The sequence below is a fragment of the Manis javanica genome, chromosome 12, assembly GCF_040802235.1.
Source record: "Manis javanica isolate MJ-LG chromosome 12, MJ_LKY, whole genome shotgun sequence".
Classification (NCBI taxonomy): Eukaryota; Metazoa; Chordata; class Mammalia; order Pholidota; family Manidae; genus Manis; species Manis javanica.
In genome coordinates this window covers 56,882,477-56,900,511 of record NC_133167.1, presented here as the reverse complement: position 1 = coordinate 56,900,511, position 18,035 = coordinate 56,882,477, and the positions used below count along the sequence as shown (strand labels likewise).

The window sequence follows — 18,035 nt, the reverse complement described above, 5'->3', positions numbered from 1 at the left end:
ACTAAAGAGAGCTGACAGTGATCCTGGAGACCAAAGTCCAAACCCTAGGTTTATAAATGGGCATCCCGAGGCCCAGAGATGCAAATGGGTAACTGGCCATAGGTCTCATCTGACTGAGCAGAACCCAGGAGTGGTCATCTATAGTCAACCTCACACAAATTAGATCTCAAACTAGACTTTCATACTACAATTACTACCACTTAAAATTCATGAAATACTAGGAATTGCTTTGAAAACAGACCTTTGCAAAACTGCTGTGTGGCATTTGACCATATGGCCAAATTATTGGTCTACAAAACACTGTTATTTAACTGATGTCTGACCTGAATTTTTCTATAGAGAACTTTCCTTCCCCTACCCCAAGCTCTAAATACTGGGTGGTTTTCTAAGGACTGTGATCTTGCTCAATACAACAGGACTAAGAAGCTCCCAGTTCTAACACCCTTCAGGTGGGACTGTCTCTGCTCCCAAGAGTTGAAGGGCTCAAAATTAAGACTGACTCCTTGAGGACTCCCAAATTGTGGGGTCAAGGCCAGGCACCCACCAAATGCACATTCCAAATATGAATGACTCATCCAAGGGCTAAGCCTGGGTGTGTCCCAAGAAGTTCTACATCTGCTTGGAGAAAGCCCTGCCAGACGCAGCCCTTGCATTTATAGTGCTTTAAGAGCATAAAAACACTTTCACTTGCATCATGTCAGTTAACCTGCACACCACTCTCGGTGCAGATTAGTGAGATGAAGAAACTGAAGCACACCGCAGTTATGCATCAAAGGCGGCACGGCTTGTCAGCAAACAAAGCTTGTCAGCTGCATTTGCGGCAGAAGCAGCCTCCTCTAAATCGGAGGGACACACACATAAATCCAGCATTTAGTAAATCGTACTGCCTCCCATTCCTCTTCCACTCCTACAAATATAAAATCCTGATTTGCTTTAAGGTGTTCACCGTAACCACTGGAGGTATCTTCCTTTCAATCAGCGTTGCTGCACTCTTAATACCATAAACAGGCTTTGACTTTTACCAAATGACATCTGACAACCTACCTAAAAAACAAACACATCAAGTCAAGCTTCAGCACATGAATACTTTCTTCTCAACGCTTAAAATGATTTCTTTTTAAAGCCCTTTTCTTCAGTATGGACCTGGTGTAAGTTTAAGTTCTCTACAGCCCCAACACCCACCACATTTCCAATGCCAAGTAAACCCAGGACCCTAAGCAGTTGGCCATAAATAACATCAAGCTCCAGGCCCCACCTGGTCACGCCACTTTACAGTAACTTTTTGCCTCGGTTTCTTCATCCGCCAAAGGATAATGGTTAGGTGCCACTTAAAATCCCATCCTCTAAATACCTGATTCTAGGATGTCCAAAGTATTAAGTCTGAAAACTAATTTTTAAATAAGCTCATTTCAGCTACCTGTAACATGCTTTAAAGTAGTACTTACTATTCAACAGAGTGCACATACCATGTGTGTAATTTAAAAATTTTTAGTAGCCTTGCTAAAAACCTAAAAATTAATCATTTTGATAAAATTTTAGTAGTTTAAAATATACATTTAATTTAAATAATACATTTATTTAAGCTAGGTGGAGAAATACAAATACCATATGAGTACACTCATTTGTGGAATCTAAAAAAAAATCAAAACAATACGAACAAAACAGCCGCAGATTCACAGACCCTGAGAAGGCTCTGGCGGTTACCATGGGGAAGGGGTTGGGGTTGGTGGGGGAGGGGGATAAAGGGATGCAAAAATTCTCAATCATAATACAAGCTAGTCACAGACTGTAGTGCAGCATGGAGAATACAACCAATGATTCTGTAACATCTTTCCATGCTGACAGATAGTAACTTCATTAGTGGGGGTGAGAATTTATTAGTATGGGTAACTGTTGAACCAGTATTGTATATTTGAAACCACTATAAGATTGTGTATCAACAATACTTCAATAAAAAATAATAATACATTTATTTAACCCAATATATCAAAAAATTATTTTAACAAGTAACCAAAATTTGAAAATTACTGATACTAGAAGTGACAAACGCACTCAAAATATGCTACAATAAGTCACACCCATCCTCCCAAAGTTTTATTTAACAGGTAAGTATAATGGCTGTTTTTAAACTTAAATAAAAAATTCATTTAAATTAAAAATCCAGTTCCTCAGTTGCATTAGCCCCATTTCAATTGCTCCAAAGTGACAAGTGGTTGGTGACAGTGGAGCTCCGCAGAGGTTACAAAGTGAGCCTTCCACACTCCTTAGTGGGAATTCTATTGAACCAAACTCTTCTGTTTTGGCAAATTACATCCCAAGGATACAATGGGAACATTAACAAGTCCAAACCACAATAAGTAGTATTTACACCATAAGCAATTATTTGGAAAAAGCTACTTCAATGGTCTGTGTGTGCTAACAGGAGTCTGAATTACTCAAAGAGCTTAAAAAGTTCAAATGGACCACCTTGATATTATTCAGCAATGTTATGGTCCCTAGGCCACACAATTACCAGATTATTCTGAAGGTCATCTGAATAATGGGTAGAAATAAGGTGTTTAGGTGATGGGAAAGTACTGTCTGTTCCAACTAAGGACATTAATTAATCCTGAGTTTAAAATTCTATTAACTGCTTTCAGGTGTACACTGTTGAAATTGCACAGTACCCACTGGTTGCCCACTGCCAGGCAGCAAGTTGAGCCTCTTAAAAAGGAAGTTATAATTAGTATATTATCATTTTATTCTCTTAAAATCAGTATAGGATTCTTTTATTTTCCTTAACGTAAATCTTTTCAATTAACCCACTAAATCAATGCCAGGATAATGGTTACTTGGTGAACCTTCTCATCAAGATTTGAGAATGAAAGAGCACAGTGCCAATCTTCTAAATCCAGATAAAGGCAGGTTATGACACAATCTAAGTAACAGTATAATGGCGCAGTTACCATGCACTTTCTAAGTGTTCCATACCATTCCAAGCATTTGTATCCATTATTGCATTTAGACTGACACCAATGTGCAAGGTAGGTAGTGCTGGAGCAAGGAAACAAACATGGAGATATTGACTAATTTTGTCTGAAGACCCCCATCTAATAAATAGTGACAAGGAGATCCAATCCAGGTGTACATCCAGCAGCTCTCAAATCACGCAGGCTCTTACTTCAGAAATAACAGGCTTTGTCAGGGGGGTGGTGCAGTGCTAGGGAAGCTCGGGCTCTGGGGCGGACTAGCTGTAGGGTAGCTTTGGCCCTGCTGCCTGTCCTTACTGTGCTGGTCCTGTGAAGGGAAACGGAGAAAACACTGTTTTCACAGAACTGTTTTTCATATGGCCACCTTAAAATGCATGCCCCCTTAAAAATATAGGACAACCCAGGGGTGAGGAATTAAAACATTTATTCAACTCCTGTTGCAGATGTCAACTCCTGTTGCAGATGTCAAATGAACATGAGAAGCATCTGAATTTTAGGATTCTGGGTCTAACCAATATGCAAATATAGGTCAGTTCACACCTTGTCTCTGTAGCAGACATGGCAATAACAAAGGGTGGTACATGTAGAAGTTTCCAGCTATGTCATCTCCCCTGAGGTCTTAATACAGGGTCTTTCTTCCCTTCACCACTGAGTCTTTTTTTTTTTAAGGCCAGTTACTTAAGGGTATTTATTACAAAAGAACTATTTTCATTTTTGAAGACTAAACGAAGGGGTTGTAGGTGGGAAGAGGACAAGGCCACGGGAGTCAGCTGGTTCATGTTTGGATTTAGCATTCCACTAACACACTTCCACTCCCCATGCTGATTCCATCTGTGCCACTTGCCTCTGGACACAGCTCTGTTTCTAGGCCCAGAACCCCAGAGTACAAAAGTTGGCTACAACTGAAGGAGAGTATCTGGGAAGGAAGTCAGTAAGACGTGTACCATCCACACAAGCACAGGAAACCCGGTGGAGGGCTAGGGGCCGCAGAGAGGCTGTGTGTGGCCCTCTGCTGGCCCAGGGCACAAGGCGGCCCTGCCACGAGAGGGTTTGTGTCACAGGAGGCTTCATTCTCCACAATAGTCAGGCCCTCCCATGAAGCCAGGGACACACACTGGAGAACGATAAGTTGATAGCCAATGGCACAAAAGGGATAGACATTTATGGCATTACACAGCTAGAAATCAAGGAAGGATTTTTTCAAGTGGACATTGGAACTCAGATCCCCACCCAAACATTTTAGTTCTGACAAAGAACTAAAATTATAGTTAACAGTAATTACAGCCACCACTGTCAAATGTATACAGTGTGCTAGATCTGTGCCCAGTTCTTTTCTTTCTTAATTCTAAGACTACTGCCCCCGGGGTATTGCCCACACTCTAATGATGATAGAGCCGGTCATGCTCCTCACCGCACAGGGTGGAGGAAGGAGTGCACACCACAAGATTGGCTTGGCAGAGCACTGAGCAACCTGGCCAGCACGCGGCAGACCCCCCAAGGCTGCAGCGGCCCTGACCAGTATTGCTGGATGCCTGCCTGTTAGCTTGGGGCTTACAAGGAAGTCCATGGATATTGTCTGTGTTCTTCTTTTACTGGATGAACACTACTAGTCATTGGGACTGGAAACTAAGGATGAGTGTTACAGCTGAACAAAGACAGTAGGAGTACATCAATCTGGGAAAAGGGCAGAGAGAAGCTCCTCGTGCCACCTCGGAGAAGGTAATCCATCCTTAAAGCAAAACAGCAACTTCTGGTTCACCTGTCCTTTACTTTCATCAATGGAATTAATGAATACACTAGCAGATGAGTCTGTTAAAACAGCATGAGCAGGGCACACAAGCTTGAGCACAAGGGCTTCCATCATGGGGCCAAAAGGTGAAAAACATCTCCTTTAAAAAAATTCTTAAATGGTAACAAAGGTGGTACAGGTGAGAGTTACAGACCCTCTGTAAGCGCCACTGCCAAGCCGACTAAGACACACGATGCCACAGCAAGAGACCCCATCTCTGCTTCCAACCTGTCCATATGCCAATTCTCAGATGACAGGAACTTCCGGTCCACATCCAGCTCCTGGGTGGTCTGTTCCTTCTGTGATTTTCCACTGCCTTATGTGAAGTTAAAACACCACATGGGCACTCACAGCAAGCCCCAAACGGACCTTTCAGCCCTAGCAACTCGATCCACTGCCACCTTCCGGCTCATGACTATACCTTCCTTGGGCTTCCAACTGGAGCTTAAGCCAAAACAAATCCTAACGGCTTAAAAAATTCTAGTTAAAAATGCCACCTCTTCCAGGTCTTCTCTGAGCACCCCAATTAGAAATGACATCTTCTCCTCCCACTGTTATGGAGCTGTCAGATGTCACAGATGAGCCTGTATAAACACCAAGCTCCTAGCAGACTATAATGAGTTGACTGTCGCATTTATTGGGCAACTACTATGTGAGCACAAGGCATGTTACATATGTTACAAAAATGAATGAAATATAGTTCCTACCCTACAGGAAGTTATCCCATAAGCAGAGGAGATAGAGATATAAAGGAATTTTATACTCAATGATACGAAACATATCCTACAATCCAGGTGTACAAAGAGCAAAGGGACCAATTAATTAGGCGGGACAATAAATGTCCTTCACGGAAAACAATACATTTGCTCCATTATCTTGGAAGATTAAAATACCTTCATGCCCTGAAAGTTCCCAGGGTTTATAAATACCCAAGAATTATTTGTGGAATAAGTAAGTGTACATTTAGGCTCAGAATTCAGTATTATCATTGTATACCTTAGGCTCTTGAGGTTAAAGTGTTCTAATTACTTTAGTGACAAATGTATCATGTTTAATACCACTTATGGCCCAACTACTAATCACATAAGTATTTTTACATTTCATTCACACAGAAATAGTATTTAACTTCATGCACAGTAACAATACCAAATCATTCTTTGGGTACTCTACTAAAAAAAGTATTTTATCTTAATAACTATAAATGTAGACTATAAGTTAACAATGTAATTGATATTCAGAGAGAACAAATGTCACAGTTATTTTCAAACTAAAGAATTTAGCAACCTGGTAATAAAATGTTGATCAAGCACATCATCTCAAGGAACACTAATTATTTCCCTCAGGTTGACAATCAGAAAAAGGACAAGAAAGTGGACAACCTATTTTTGCCCCCATATTCTCAGATATCTCCACCTCTTCAGCTATTCTAGAGTTTTCCCTTACTCTTTTCCATCATGGCTCAAACTTCTTCAAAAAGTACCCAGTAAAGAAAGGGAGTGAAGACCCAGAGAGGTATGGCATATGACTTTTAACCTTATCTTGAAAATTAAAAATGTTTAGCTTATCTTTTGGAGACCAATTCCTTGAGCTGGAGATTTGAGAAAGGGTAAACATCAGCAGTAACAATTACTATTTTCAAATAACACTGCTCTGTTTTAAGAGAATTGGACTAGACACTCTTGGTAAATGAAATTTACTGGTCCCTCTGGTTTCTGGGCGCTCATCACTTCCTATCATCTTTCTTTCTTCCATTAGCCCCTTTCAGTTTGGAATAAAAGGCATGAACAGGCTGCCATCTGAGGAGTTGGTGGGCTTCCCTACAAAGAACAAAATAGCGTAGTAGCTCCCCTCCCACCACCTTCCAGTTTCCCTTTCAAGGTTTCAGTTACCTGCAGTCAACCCCTGTCTGGAAATAGATGATCCTCCTTCCGATGAATAGTCAGAAGGTCAGTGGTAGACTAATAGTATGTCACAATGCCTACGTCAATCACTTCATCTTACCACGAAGGCATTTTGTAATCTCACACCACTGCAAGAAGGGTGAGTATAGCACAGTATTGTGAGAGATGGAGACAGCCCACAGTCATGTTAACTTTTATTACAGTACATTGTTTTAGCTGTTGTTTCATTAATAGTCACTGTTGTTAATCTCACTGTGCCAATTTATAAATTAAACTTTATCACATATTATGTATGTACAGGAAAAAAAAACAGTATATATAGGATTTGGTGCTATCCACAGTTTCAGGCATCCACTGGGGTGGTCTTGGAACGTCTCCCTGGGGATAAAGGAGAGACTACTATAATATCCTGGGATTTCCTGAAGTAAACAATAATAACCTAGCTTCAAACTGTCTCTAGAAGTCAACGTATTACAGGGTTCCACTTAGGAGCAATTGGAATTGTATGGGATGGTGGGGGGGGGGGAATTGGGGGGACACTTTCTGGTTGTCACAATGACGTTAAATATCCTATAATGTGGAACAGTCCTCCACTCCAAAGAGAAGTCCAGTCCATGTGCCAGCAGACAAACACAGAGTGAGCTCCAAGGTAGGGGCAATCGTAATTGTTGTACAGGTGTCACGCATGCTTTAACATTGAACAAAACACCCACAGTCATTAGACAAGGAAAGGAAGGAGAACACCAGAAGGAAAAGTAGGGTTTACAGACATTCTAAATCCCCATTCAGCCATCACAAGTGACTCTGGACAAGTTGCTTAAACTCTAAGTAGGTTTCTTCATCTGTAAAATGGAGTTAACAGCCCCCCATCACAACAGATTTGTCATCAAAATCAAATAAAGAGAGCATGTCTAGGATATCCTACAGTACCACCAGGTGTTCAGTAAATGTTATGAACTGAACTGAAAGGCTACTGTTCCCTCAGCCTCCATTATTATCTTGTCAGCACACACCAGTCACTTTAGGTTTACTACACAACTGTATTAACAAGTGGACTTTGGAAACCTGCACCACAGAGCAAGAGCATCCACTCCAAGAGCCCCAGGCTTCCAGGAGACCGGCAGAGACAGAAGGGAGGGATATAAATGAGTTCTCATCTCGGGGAGTTGTCTGTACCTTCATCTCTCTGGAGAGAAAAGGCTTTATCAGGATAAATGAGATGTGGGGTTCCTCCAGCTCTTCTTGAGATGCTTTGCCTCCTTTCTGAACCTCGAGTTCAAGACCCAGAGACTCAAGTCCTTCAGCACCACCAGAAACACCCAGAATCCATCATGCCCTGCCACCCCAGGGGTACCTGACAGGGGGAGTAGGGCACAGAACCTACCAATCAACTAGGTGTCCCCTAAGAGGAGCCTCCATCTGCACTCTCAGAGAAATTCCCAAGATTACTTTATTACTGAATTACTCTGTGGTCATGTATGCACACTCCATTAACTGGAAGGAATATATAGCTACTAAATGTTCTGTGGAAGAGAGAATAATAACGTGCACATGGCACTCTCATTACCCTTTAAGACGGGGACATGTGAGTCCCATGCTGCATGGTGTCCCCATACAATTCTCCAGGCAGGAGTGATGACTGCCCCGAAGGCATAGCAGCAGGTCTAAGATTCCTAAAAAGGAGATAGTTTGGGGAAAAGTGCAAGGACTCTGATGGCAAAGGTTCCAGTCCTGGCTCTAGCTCTTTCCAGCTATGTGACTGCGTTGGTCATTTGCCTGTGGCTTGCAGATCCCTTTCCCCACGCTGCCTCTGCTTTGTTCCCAGGCTCCCTGGCCAGCTGGCTTCCAACTGTGTCCCACCAAGTGTCTGGGAGAGTGGGAGGAAGAGCCTCCTCCCTCTCCAGGGTCCCAGCTACTACAGCAGTGCCAGCTTCGGGAGGAAACACTGGGTTCCTGGAATCCCACCTCCTCCCTGTGCACCCCCAGCCCTCGGGCCGGCTGTGGCTTTCGGAGGGTACTGATCTCTAGGCTGCCTGGCTTCTCAGTTCTTCCATCACCTATATAATTAATTTCCTATATTAAATTCCCTGTTTGAACTATGTTATGTGGTTTCTGGTTTCAGAAACCAAACTCTGGACTGTTGCTTAACCTCTCCAAAGAGTTTTCTCAGTAATGACAAAACTTACATCAACAGGGTTAAAAGAACTATAGTTAAATGAGTGTAAAAAGAGCACAAATGCTCCAAAATGCTTTCCCTTTTCTTACATGGAGAAGCTAAACACAAAGTGCTTGTTGAAAAGCAAATCTAAGTATTATGGATTTAAGAGATCCTCAGGTAAAAAATCTGGGTCAATCTGAGGCTTCCCTCGGGAACCGTCTAAAAAATAAAAAGGCTGTAGTCCTCCTGGGTTCGGTATAAGGAATCCCCTAAGCTTCCTCCTAACCTCTCCCCCTTTAATTCTAGAAACTTCTTGCCAGGTGAAACTAACCTAGAATCTCCCCTCCTGGAGTCACCATCTTCACTCTCCACCCACTGCCCAAGGGAGTCCCCCAAATATGCATCCTCGTAAAGAAGCTTCCAGGTGAGAGTGAACCTCTGTCTCTGAAGAAAGACCTGAAACCACAGAATGGTTCCCATTGGTCCTGGTCTCAGCTTGGGAACAGAAGAAGAACACGTGAGCCAGGGCGAGGGGAGGACTCCAGCTTGCACCAAGTGAGCCAACCCTAACCCCACCCTTCGAGTTGGGTTCCCAATGTATACTTTAATTATGTTTCACTGAGAATTGCCATGAATGAAAAAAACTTCAAAAATTGGCAATTTTCCTATTCCAAGTAAAAAGTGACAGTTGTTTTTAGTGGTTTTCATTACCAGGATTTTAATGTGGCTTTTTTTGCTAGATAAAAAAATTCATGGCTCTTCAATACTCCTGAGACACAGCAGCCAAGACTGCCTGGCTACAGCACTGTGAAATAAAACTGCAGAAGTCCAGGTTCTTAGTCAACCTCACGCACCTGGGAAAGTAGTGTAGTTTCCTGGGTCATACTTCTGCTCCTATTCCATTCATAGAAGGCAATGAAACAGTAATTTTCTCCCCGGTGTTCTAATCCCTTAGGCTGGGAATAGGTTGAGTTCTGCATCCATGTGCAGTATTACAATTTTGTGCTGAAGAAGAGCAGACAAAAGACTGTCAAAAGTCTGAAGTAAAGCAAAATTCCGTACCCTTTATCACCTATACACAGTCAGTATTGTCTCTGCCTGGAGCAGACACTGGAGGCAAGGCAGAGGAAAGATGGTTACCTCTCGACCCTGGTCATCAGCTACATTCTGGCAAAGAAAGGAAAGGGCATTTGATGGGAAAAATGATCACTGAAATACAAGCAAGCATTGCATAACCTAAATGTTAGCATTGTAATCCTCCAGTTTCAAGGTGCTTTAAACACATTATGTGCCTCAGTCAGCAGAAAACTCCTAAGAACAAGTAAAGAACAGGATATTGTTTTTTAAATCTTAAAGCAATAGGAGAGATGGGTTAAAAGAATTTCAACCTCCTGATGACTAGAGATACAAGAGTAGGCCGTTTCTTGAAGGATGCCTAAATGTACCCCTCCAATGGGGCAATGGTCGGGGGAAGGCTGGAGCTGGGACATAAAGCTCTGGCTGGCAGCCCAGAGAGAGGCTATGGCTTGCATGGGAGTGCCCACTCCCTTCTGGGCCTGTTCCCACCCTGCCTGCAAGGTGGGGCTAAGTCAGCTTCAGAAGGTCCTGGGCCGCACCCTCAAGTCTCTCAAGTGGGACTACTGTGGTGTACAACACACACACACTTGCAAGTGATTCAGAAATTAGTCCCAGTTTCCAAATATGTAAACTAGAAAGCCACTCAAGTAAGTACAAATGGTAGCCACAGTGGTTAGAATACTAAGTTGACTTTCCCAGGCAGCTACAGAGGACCAAAAAATTGAGTTGCTAAAACTTGCCTTGTAAATTTCAGCTTTTTGTTTTTTTAATGGGAGAAATGAGGCCCATGAACACAAAGCACAGCTTCCAAAGTGAGGCAAAGCTCTGCCCTGGCCCACCAGGCTCACCAGCACCCACCCCCCCAAGCATCCTGTCCTTACTGCCATTTCCAAGCTATTCCCAACTTAGACTGCAGGTTTTCCCAGCCACACTCCTGACAAAACATGGAAAAATTTTACTGATCCACTTGGTGAACTTTTGATAACAAAAATTATCACCTAAATTTCCCTGAGGAATTAAAGAGCTTGTTATATTTATTGAATTTCAAGCATTAGCCAGGTACCTTAAAACACAGCTCCCAGATTTAATCTTAAATCTGCGAAGGCCAGTAATCAATTATAAAAACACTTCTTCTTTCATGATTTAAATAAGATATCCTAACCAGATTTTCTAAATCACTGTGTAATACACCTTCTATGGGTACCATGCACTGAGCTAGTTCCTCTAGCGCAGTTTCTCAAGCCTGACTGCACACTGGAATCCCTTCTGAAGCTTGAAAAAATACTGCTGCCTGGGTCCCACCCCAAGCCTTGATTTAATGAGGCAAATGGCCCGAGCATCAAGATTTTAAAATCTTGATGGTGATTTTAATAGACAGCAAATTTTAAGAATCATCACTGTAGGGAACCAAAAGAAATATATAAAGTGGAAACAACTCAAACGTTCATCAACCAATGAATAGATAATGAAGTCCTGATAAACACAACCACATGGTCACACCTTATCAACACACATTATATAACATGGTTACATAAAAGCCAGCCACACAAAACCACATATGGTATGATATCATTTATATGAAATATTCAGAACAGACAACTTCATAAAGATAGAAAATCCGTCAGTAGTTACCAGGGACGAAAGGAGCTGAAGAGAAATGGGGAGTTAACTGATAACCAGTATCAGGTTTCTTTTTGGTGTAACGAAATCTTCTAAAATTGGCTGTGGTAGTAGTTGCACAAATCTGATACACTAAATCACTGAACTGCCCATTTTAAATGGGCAGACTATATATCTGAATTATATCTCCTAAAGCTGTTAAACAAATAAATATAAATTCTATGCCCAGTTCTCAAGTAACTTAAAATTTAGCTGTAGAGGAAAAAACACAGATACACAGTTAAGACAAGTACGAGAAATTTAAAAAACAATTAAAAAGAATTGCCTAATGCAGAAAATAAAAACTCATTTCAGAAAGAGGCTTGAAAGCCACATGTTGTGCTATCTTTCTTTCCTTGCCCATTCATTGTTTGATTTGAAGAAAGCAAATGGCAAGCTCAGATCTCATCAGTATGCTGCTGTTGATAGAGGCCGCAAAAGTCTCCATTTTCAAGCTGTAAGGAAGGAATGACTACTTAGCATTGTTACAGATTTTTTTTTTAATCCTTCAGAACACAGGCTGTTGATGGATTATAATGGCTCTCAAGAATCAATCATCAACAGGATCTTTGAAAGGTGGACTTTGGTGATCTAAATCCTTATGCCCTGAATTTGTTTTCACTACTATCAGAGTTTAGGCCAAACAAACTTACCTGCTCACACACACAGAAAGCCTTTCACGTATGAGGCTTTGCAAAAGACAGATATTATAGGACATATGCCATAAAAAGGACTGGTTAGAAGTGCTTCCTACCCTCAGAATTCCTAAAATTCTTAATATTGGTAGTTTAAAAGTATTTATTGTGGCAGGGGCTGGACACAAAGAAAACCAACTTTAGGCACGGTGGCATTTTTGTTTATCAGGGTTTTTTTAGGGATAGGGGAGAGATTGGTGTAAGAACACCAATTTTATTTTTCTAGTACTACTTGGGAATGTAAATATTATAACCCTGAACATATTTTTGCTTTAATTTCCAGAAAACATACCAATATCAACTGAAGAAATCTTGGCCTGTATGTTAGAGCCCTTTAAACAAATGTTTGAGCCTATTAAAAGCACATAGCAATGAAATTTTACTAACTCCTAGAAACTGTATCATCAAAACATAAACTCCATTCTCCATTTTACAATAAACTTAAACATACAGCCATAGGTAAAGGAAGCAGGTTAAATACTGCATTTAGTAAACTTGTCCTTCTATACCCTCGTGTACAACAGATTTCAGCAAACTTTTGAAAGTGGCTGGGCCAGGCATTAAAACCCTCGGGATTAAGGAACTTTTGGGCAAATCATCCATTGAATACTAAAAATACTGTAGCATCCTTAATTTAGACAAATAAGACAATTATGAAGATAATTTGTTTATAGGAAAAGTATTTAATTTTGAAAGGTACTATTCTCAAAATCCAAGTAAGCTTCAATGATAGACTGGAGCCCTTATGCTTGCTTTAATTCAGAAATGTCCAGATTAGTGTTAATTTGAGCTAACAGGTTTCTACTAGCTGTTTTCAATTCAAATTCTCCCCATTCTACCCACTTTTCTTCAACCTGGTTTAACCTGGTCTGTCCCACTCTTCACCATATATATTTCTTCACTACCACTTGTTTTTTGACCACTACTTCAAAATAAAGAAAACCAATGGAACAGGAGAATGTACCAACTAACAAGGAAAATAAAGGTAAAATAAAGAATACAGTAAAGAGATTTAACTAAGAAAAAGGAAACAGTCCCTGAAAAATGTGAGGCAGAATCTTGAACCTTGCTGAAATCCCAGGAATTTGTAAAACTATTATTACGGTAAGAAAGAAACAGTCCTGCTTCTCTAAATTAGCCCTACCCCCAAGTCCTCCGTGTAGCCCTACAAAGGTCCCCCAGGGGGTAATTCCGTCAACAGGTTGTATTTACTCTCTCTGTATTTCAGAAGACCTACCTCCCCCCTCACATATAGTTAACTGAAGTTCTTGCTTAGTTGAAATGGCACAGAGATTAATCTTTTTAGTTCTTTTCCTTCCTTTCTCTGATTTTTCTCAATTAATTCACTTTAAAAAATGCTGAAATCTTTCTCCTATTTAAAGTTTAGTCCTCCAGTTTGGAAGTGGTGATTAACAGCTATCCGAGTCAGGCCTCTTAAGTTTGAATCCCACCCTCCACTTCTGAACAGTTGGGTCTCTTTAAGCAGGGCTCTGTGACTCTTTTCTCACCTGGAAACTGGAAATAATATTTCCCATGGGGTCACTGTGCAATTATGCATGTGAAGCAATTATTACATTGTCTGGCACATAAATAAGTGCCCCCAAACTCACCTGTTATCATCTTAGTGCCAAATTCCTCCTGTGCCCTAGAGTTTAAACTTAAGCCCAGATCAAGGAATAATTAGAGGAAGTATCATTTATGCAAAACCCCCTTTAAAAGTATTAAGTCAGTAGAGAGGAAATTCCCAGAAAAATGTTCTTATAGAACAAAAATAAAGAAAATGAATGTATTTGGCTTTCAACTTTTTGATAATCCTTCAGAAAGACAGGGTTTTATTCCCCCACCCCCAGCATTGTTTATTAAAGCCCAAATTAACAAGAAGATTCCAAAACGGCCCATGTTATTTCTAATTTAGAAAGACAGATAAGAGCTGTGTATTTATCATCCTACATGCTGCTTCCGCATCTCAAGAGATTTTTCATGTATCTAAAAGTTCAGACGTTCTTTGCTTAAATTCATCCTAGAGATGAGAAGCCTATTTTTCTTTTAAAAATAATCTTACCAGTCTAGTCCAAGATCAACCTCATCCCTCATAAAAGTACTTCATCTCTTCCAGATACCCTTGAAAAACGTAATGGATGGTTCATTACCCCTAATGGAGAGGCAGAATCTAAGGCTCTTTTTACTGCCCTGTTCATCAACACCTACTCTGCACGAATGATGGAAAATTGTATCCTAGTACCTCACTCTCAACTGTAGTTTGACAAAAGGTCAGAATCTGTTCAACTCTTTCTGGACTACAAACAAGAAATCATTTCTAAATTTTCCATTTTCTTTTTCAAACTCTTCAAATACGCAGTGATGTCTGATTACAAAGGTGGAAAAGCAGTTACCTTTTCAAACATAATTGGAAAATTCACATTTAAAAGAAAAAGCAGCGCATATGCTGTATGCACTATGGTATATGAAATGTTAAACTACACTGTAAAGAAAGAAGATTAAAACATAATAGAGGGCTCTTGAATATTTTTCTAAATTCAGGAAAACTAAAGTCCATTAGCTTCATATATCCTTTGGTCATACATAGATTACTATTTGAATAGCTGTGTAGATGACTCTTGAACAGCAACCAAATCAGAAAGTACAATTACTTCATACTAGCCAAAAACAGAGGAATACAATACTAATCATTACTGGGTAAAAGTCCTAGACAACCAGCTTTAAAGAAAAAAAAACATAATTAATACATACAAGTCAATAACTTAAAACCTTATTTTAGATCTTCAGGATCAATCTAAAATTTTACGTTTAAAAACATAAATGTATTTACTGTGCCTATTATACAGTTATATATTTCCTTGAATCAAGTTATCTTTTTCCTAAAAACCCCTAATACAAAAACAAAACGAAACTTGGAAATACATCTATTTTACGTCCCTACAAAGTATGAACAGAAACTTTTCACTTTTATAACAATTTACAGGTTAGCGAAGCACTATTAAACAAGTGTCTCACCCTTAGCAAAAGAAGCAACATGTTGAGAAATTGAAGCAAATTCTCTCAAACAGAAAAGGAAAACTATAAAACACCCAGAAGAGAAATTATGCATGAAGCAAAACATGTAACATCCCAAAAGCAATAGAAATTCTCGTCTACACTCGCCAACTCTTACCCTTGACAGCACAGAACAGAATAGCCTGCCTTACACATTTTGGAATTGCAGTTCTGAAACGCTGAGTCCAAAGACAAAGCCGCCCTGGGGAAAACAACAATTGCGCAACAGATCAACAGCTCCAACTTGTCCCTTGGCCCCGGCGCGGCAAGGTTTGCACGCTATAAAGCAGGAAAGGGCCAACCGAGGGCCGCCGTGACAGCCAACCGGCCGCTGTCACGGAGGCCGAGACCACGCACGCGGCGTGCGCCGCTGGGAGGCACTGAGAAGCCTGAGACGCGGCCGACTCTGGCCTGAGTCCGCTGCCCCGCCGCACTTCCCCGCGCGGGGCAGGGGGCCGACTGGCGGTCTCCAAGCCGGAACCTTTCCCACGGCGCGAAGAAGCGCGCAGGACCTGTGGGGCCACCGCACGTCGGGGCTGCGGAGAGCGCTGGGCACTTCGTACCTTCCCCCTCCCGAACCCTGGGGCTGGGTTTTCCCGCCGAGCAGCAGCGGAGTGGTCTGAAGGGAAGAAAGACTACCTGCCCTGCAAAGGAGCAGCCTCAGACGCGGTGACGCTGCGTACTGCAGCCCCTGCGCCCACGGAGGTCGTGGGGCCGGAGTCGGTGGCAGTGGCTGCGGGGGTTTGGGTCCCAGCCCCGAGGAGACCTCAGCTCCCCCGAGAGCGGCCCCGTGACTAGGCACATTTTTGCCGGCTCCGAGGCGGGGGAGCCGCGTAGCCCCGGAAGGGCCGGGCCGCGCCGGCTCAGACCGCCAGCGTCCACCCCCTCCGGCCCTGCTGCCTCTGGGGCCACTCACCTCTGGCAGCCGGCTGGGGCTCCCACGTCCCAGCTGCGGCGGCCAGGACACGGCTCAAGTCGCCCCTTCGCCCCATGCGCGCGCGGGCATCCCCAACCCCCAGCCCAGTCGCCCTCGGGAACCGCGGGCACGTTGTTGGTCGGACACCGGCTGCAGCCCCACTCCTCCCGCATCCCCGTAGGCGCCGCTCCTCCCCGCCCGGCCCCGGCGCAAGCGCAGCGGCTGCAGTACGCCGCCGCCGCCGCCGCAGTCCCGGCGCCTGCCACAGACGGAAGGAGTAGCCGGCTGCGGCTCCCCCGAGTCCCTGCCCCCGCTCTGGCACCACCGCGGGGCCCCGGGGTCGGGGCCTCACCTGCTGAGACGGCGGTCCGGACGGCGGCAGCTCCAAGTCCGTCATGATGTACCGGGCACCGTGCTCTGGCGCTCCCGACGGTGGCCCCGTCCTGGCTGCTGAGGCGCGGGGCCACAGGGCGGAACTGGAGGCGGCGGCGGCTCCGGCTCCTCGGGGTTCCGGCACCTCGGAGTTGCCCGGCACTCGCTACACCGCGTCACAGCCCGAGCCGCACGGCCTGCTCCTACCCCGTTCCAACCCCCGCCTCCTCGGGGGCGGGGCAAGAGCCCGGGCCCTTCCTTCGCGGGCCGGCCGCGCGAGCCGAGCTTCCGAAAACCCCCCACCCGCACCCCGGCTGACGCAAGAAGCTCGCGGTCCCAGGGCTGAGGAGGGCCGCGTTAACACCCCGGCCCCGCGCTCAGTTTGCCCTCCCTGCGCAAATAAAACCAACGCGCTGTCTCCGCGAGATTAAGAATTGTTTGCCGAAGGTCGCTAGAGTTCGGGCGCTTTGAAACAGCTGGAACCAACACCTAACCTAGAGACGCGGCACAGGCGCTGGTATCGGAGCTGCGCCTCCCTGATTTGGAGTTGCAGAACCTTGCCCCTCTTTATCTCACCCCACCGCCCGAGAGTGGCGCCGGCCCAGGCGCGGGGGTAACAGCTCAGCCCCCGGCCGCGCGCCCCGCGACCTGCCCTCTCGCTCCGCCCGGGCTGGAGCCTGTGGGCGTGCCCGGGGGAAAAGTGGGCCGCGCGGGGAGCCCGTGCCCCAGTCACCCTGAACGCCCTCCGCTCTCTTAGGCGCGAGTCGCCGAGGACAACCCGGGAAGGCTCTTAGGGTCGGAGGGTGGTCAGCAGTGTCCACCAAGAGTTTTCAGCAAAGCGCACACGCCACACCACAGACGGCATCTTTTAACGCTGGACAATTTCTACATGCCCTAATCTATGTTTCTTTTCACGTACGGTATAATTTTAAAAGTACAAGAACAAGTTAAAAAATCGTTTGTAGAGTATGAACCAATTTTGTAAAAACATGCGCGTGGAAGAAATTTTAAAGTTGTTCACCAAAATAGTAATAGTTGTGATTTTTATCCTCTTTGTAACTTTGTTTCAGATCTACAATGAATAAGTATTACATTTTACACTAAAAACAATTATTTTAAAATTGTCCACAGGAAACTTTGAAAACATGAATATTGTGAAATTCCTGTAAGATTTAAAAGAGAATAGAAACTTTTTTTTTCTCTTATGCATGAACACTTTTAACTTTAACTGTCCTGGTTTTCATTTTCTAATTTCTTGTAATTTATACAAAACCAGGTGAAATAGACAGTGACTGCAGGGCTTTTACCTTTTCATTCAGAAACCTGAGGTAAAAAAACAAAACTGACTGACTGATTAAAGCAGATCAATGCCCAAAAAACTGCAAAGAATTTAACTTTCTCTTGGTTGCATAATTTGGCACTCCCAGGATTTATCTGTAACCTTA

General features: G+C 43.4%; 1 protein-coding gene across 8 annotated transcripts in view; it reads right to left on the bottom strand.

Moving 5' to 3' along the window:
- Nucleotides 1–16,786, bottom strand: part of NFE2L2 (NFE2 like bZIP transcription factor 2) — a 29,851-nt gene extending 13,065 nt beyond the window's left edge. Inside the window, exons 1-2 of one of the 8 annotated variants that reach the window (XM_037020628.2) lie at nucleotides 16,571–16,775; nucleotides 3,161–3,276 (exon numbers count right to left, since the gene is read on the bottom strand). Coding sequence is in view for 2 of the 8 variants with exons in the window: in XM_037020626.2 (XP_036876521.2) it covers nucleotides 9,672–9,797 (126 nt within the window). In the remaining 6 variants the exon portion in view is untranslated. The other 7 variants (XM_017666090.3, XM_017666088.3, XM_073218665.1 and 4 more) reach the window with 7 other exon arrangements.
- Nucleotides 16,787–18,035: the final 1,249 nt, after the last annotated feature.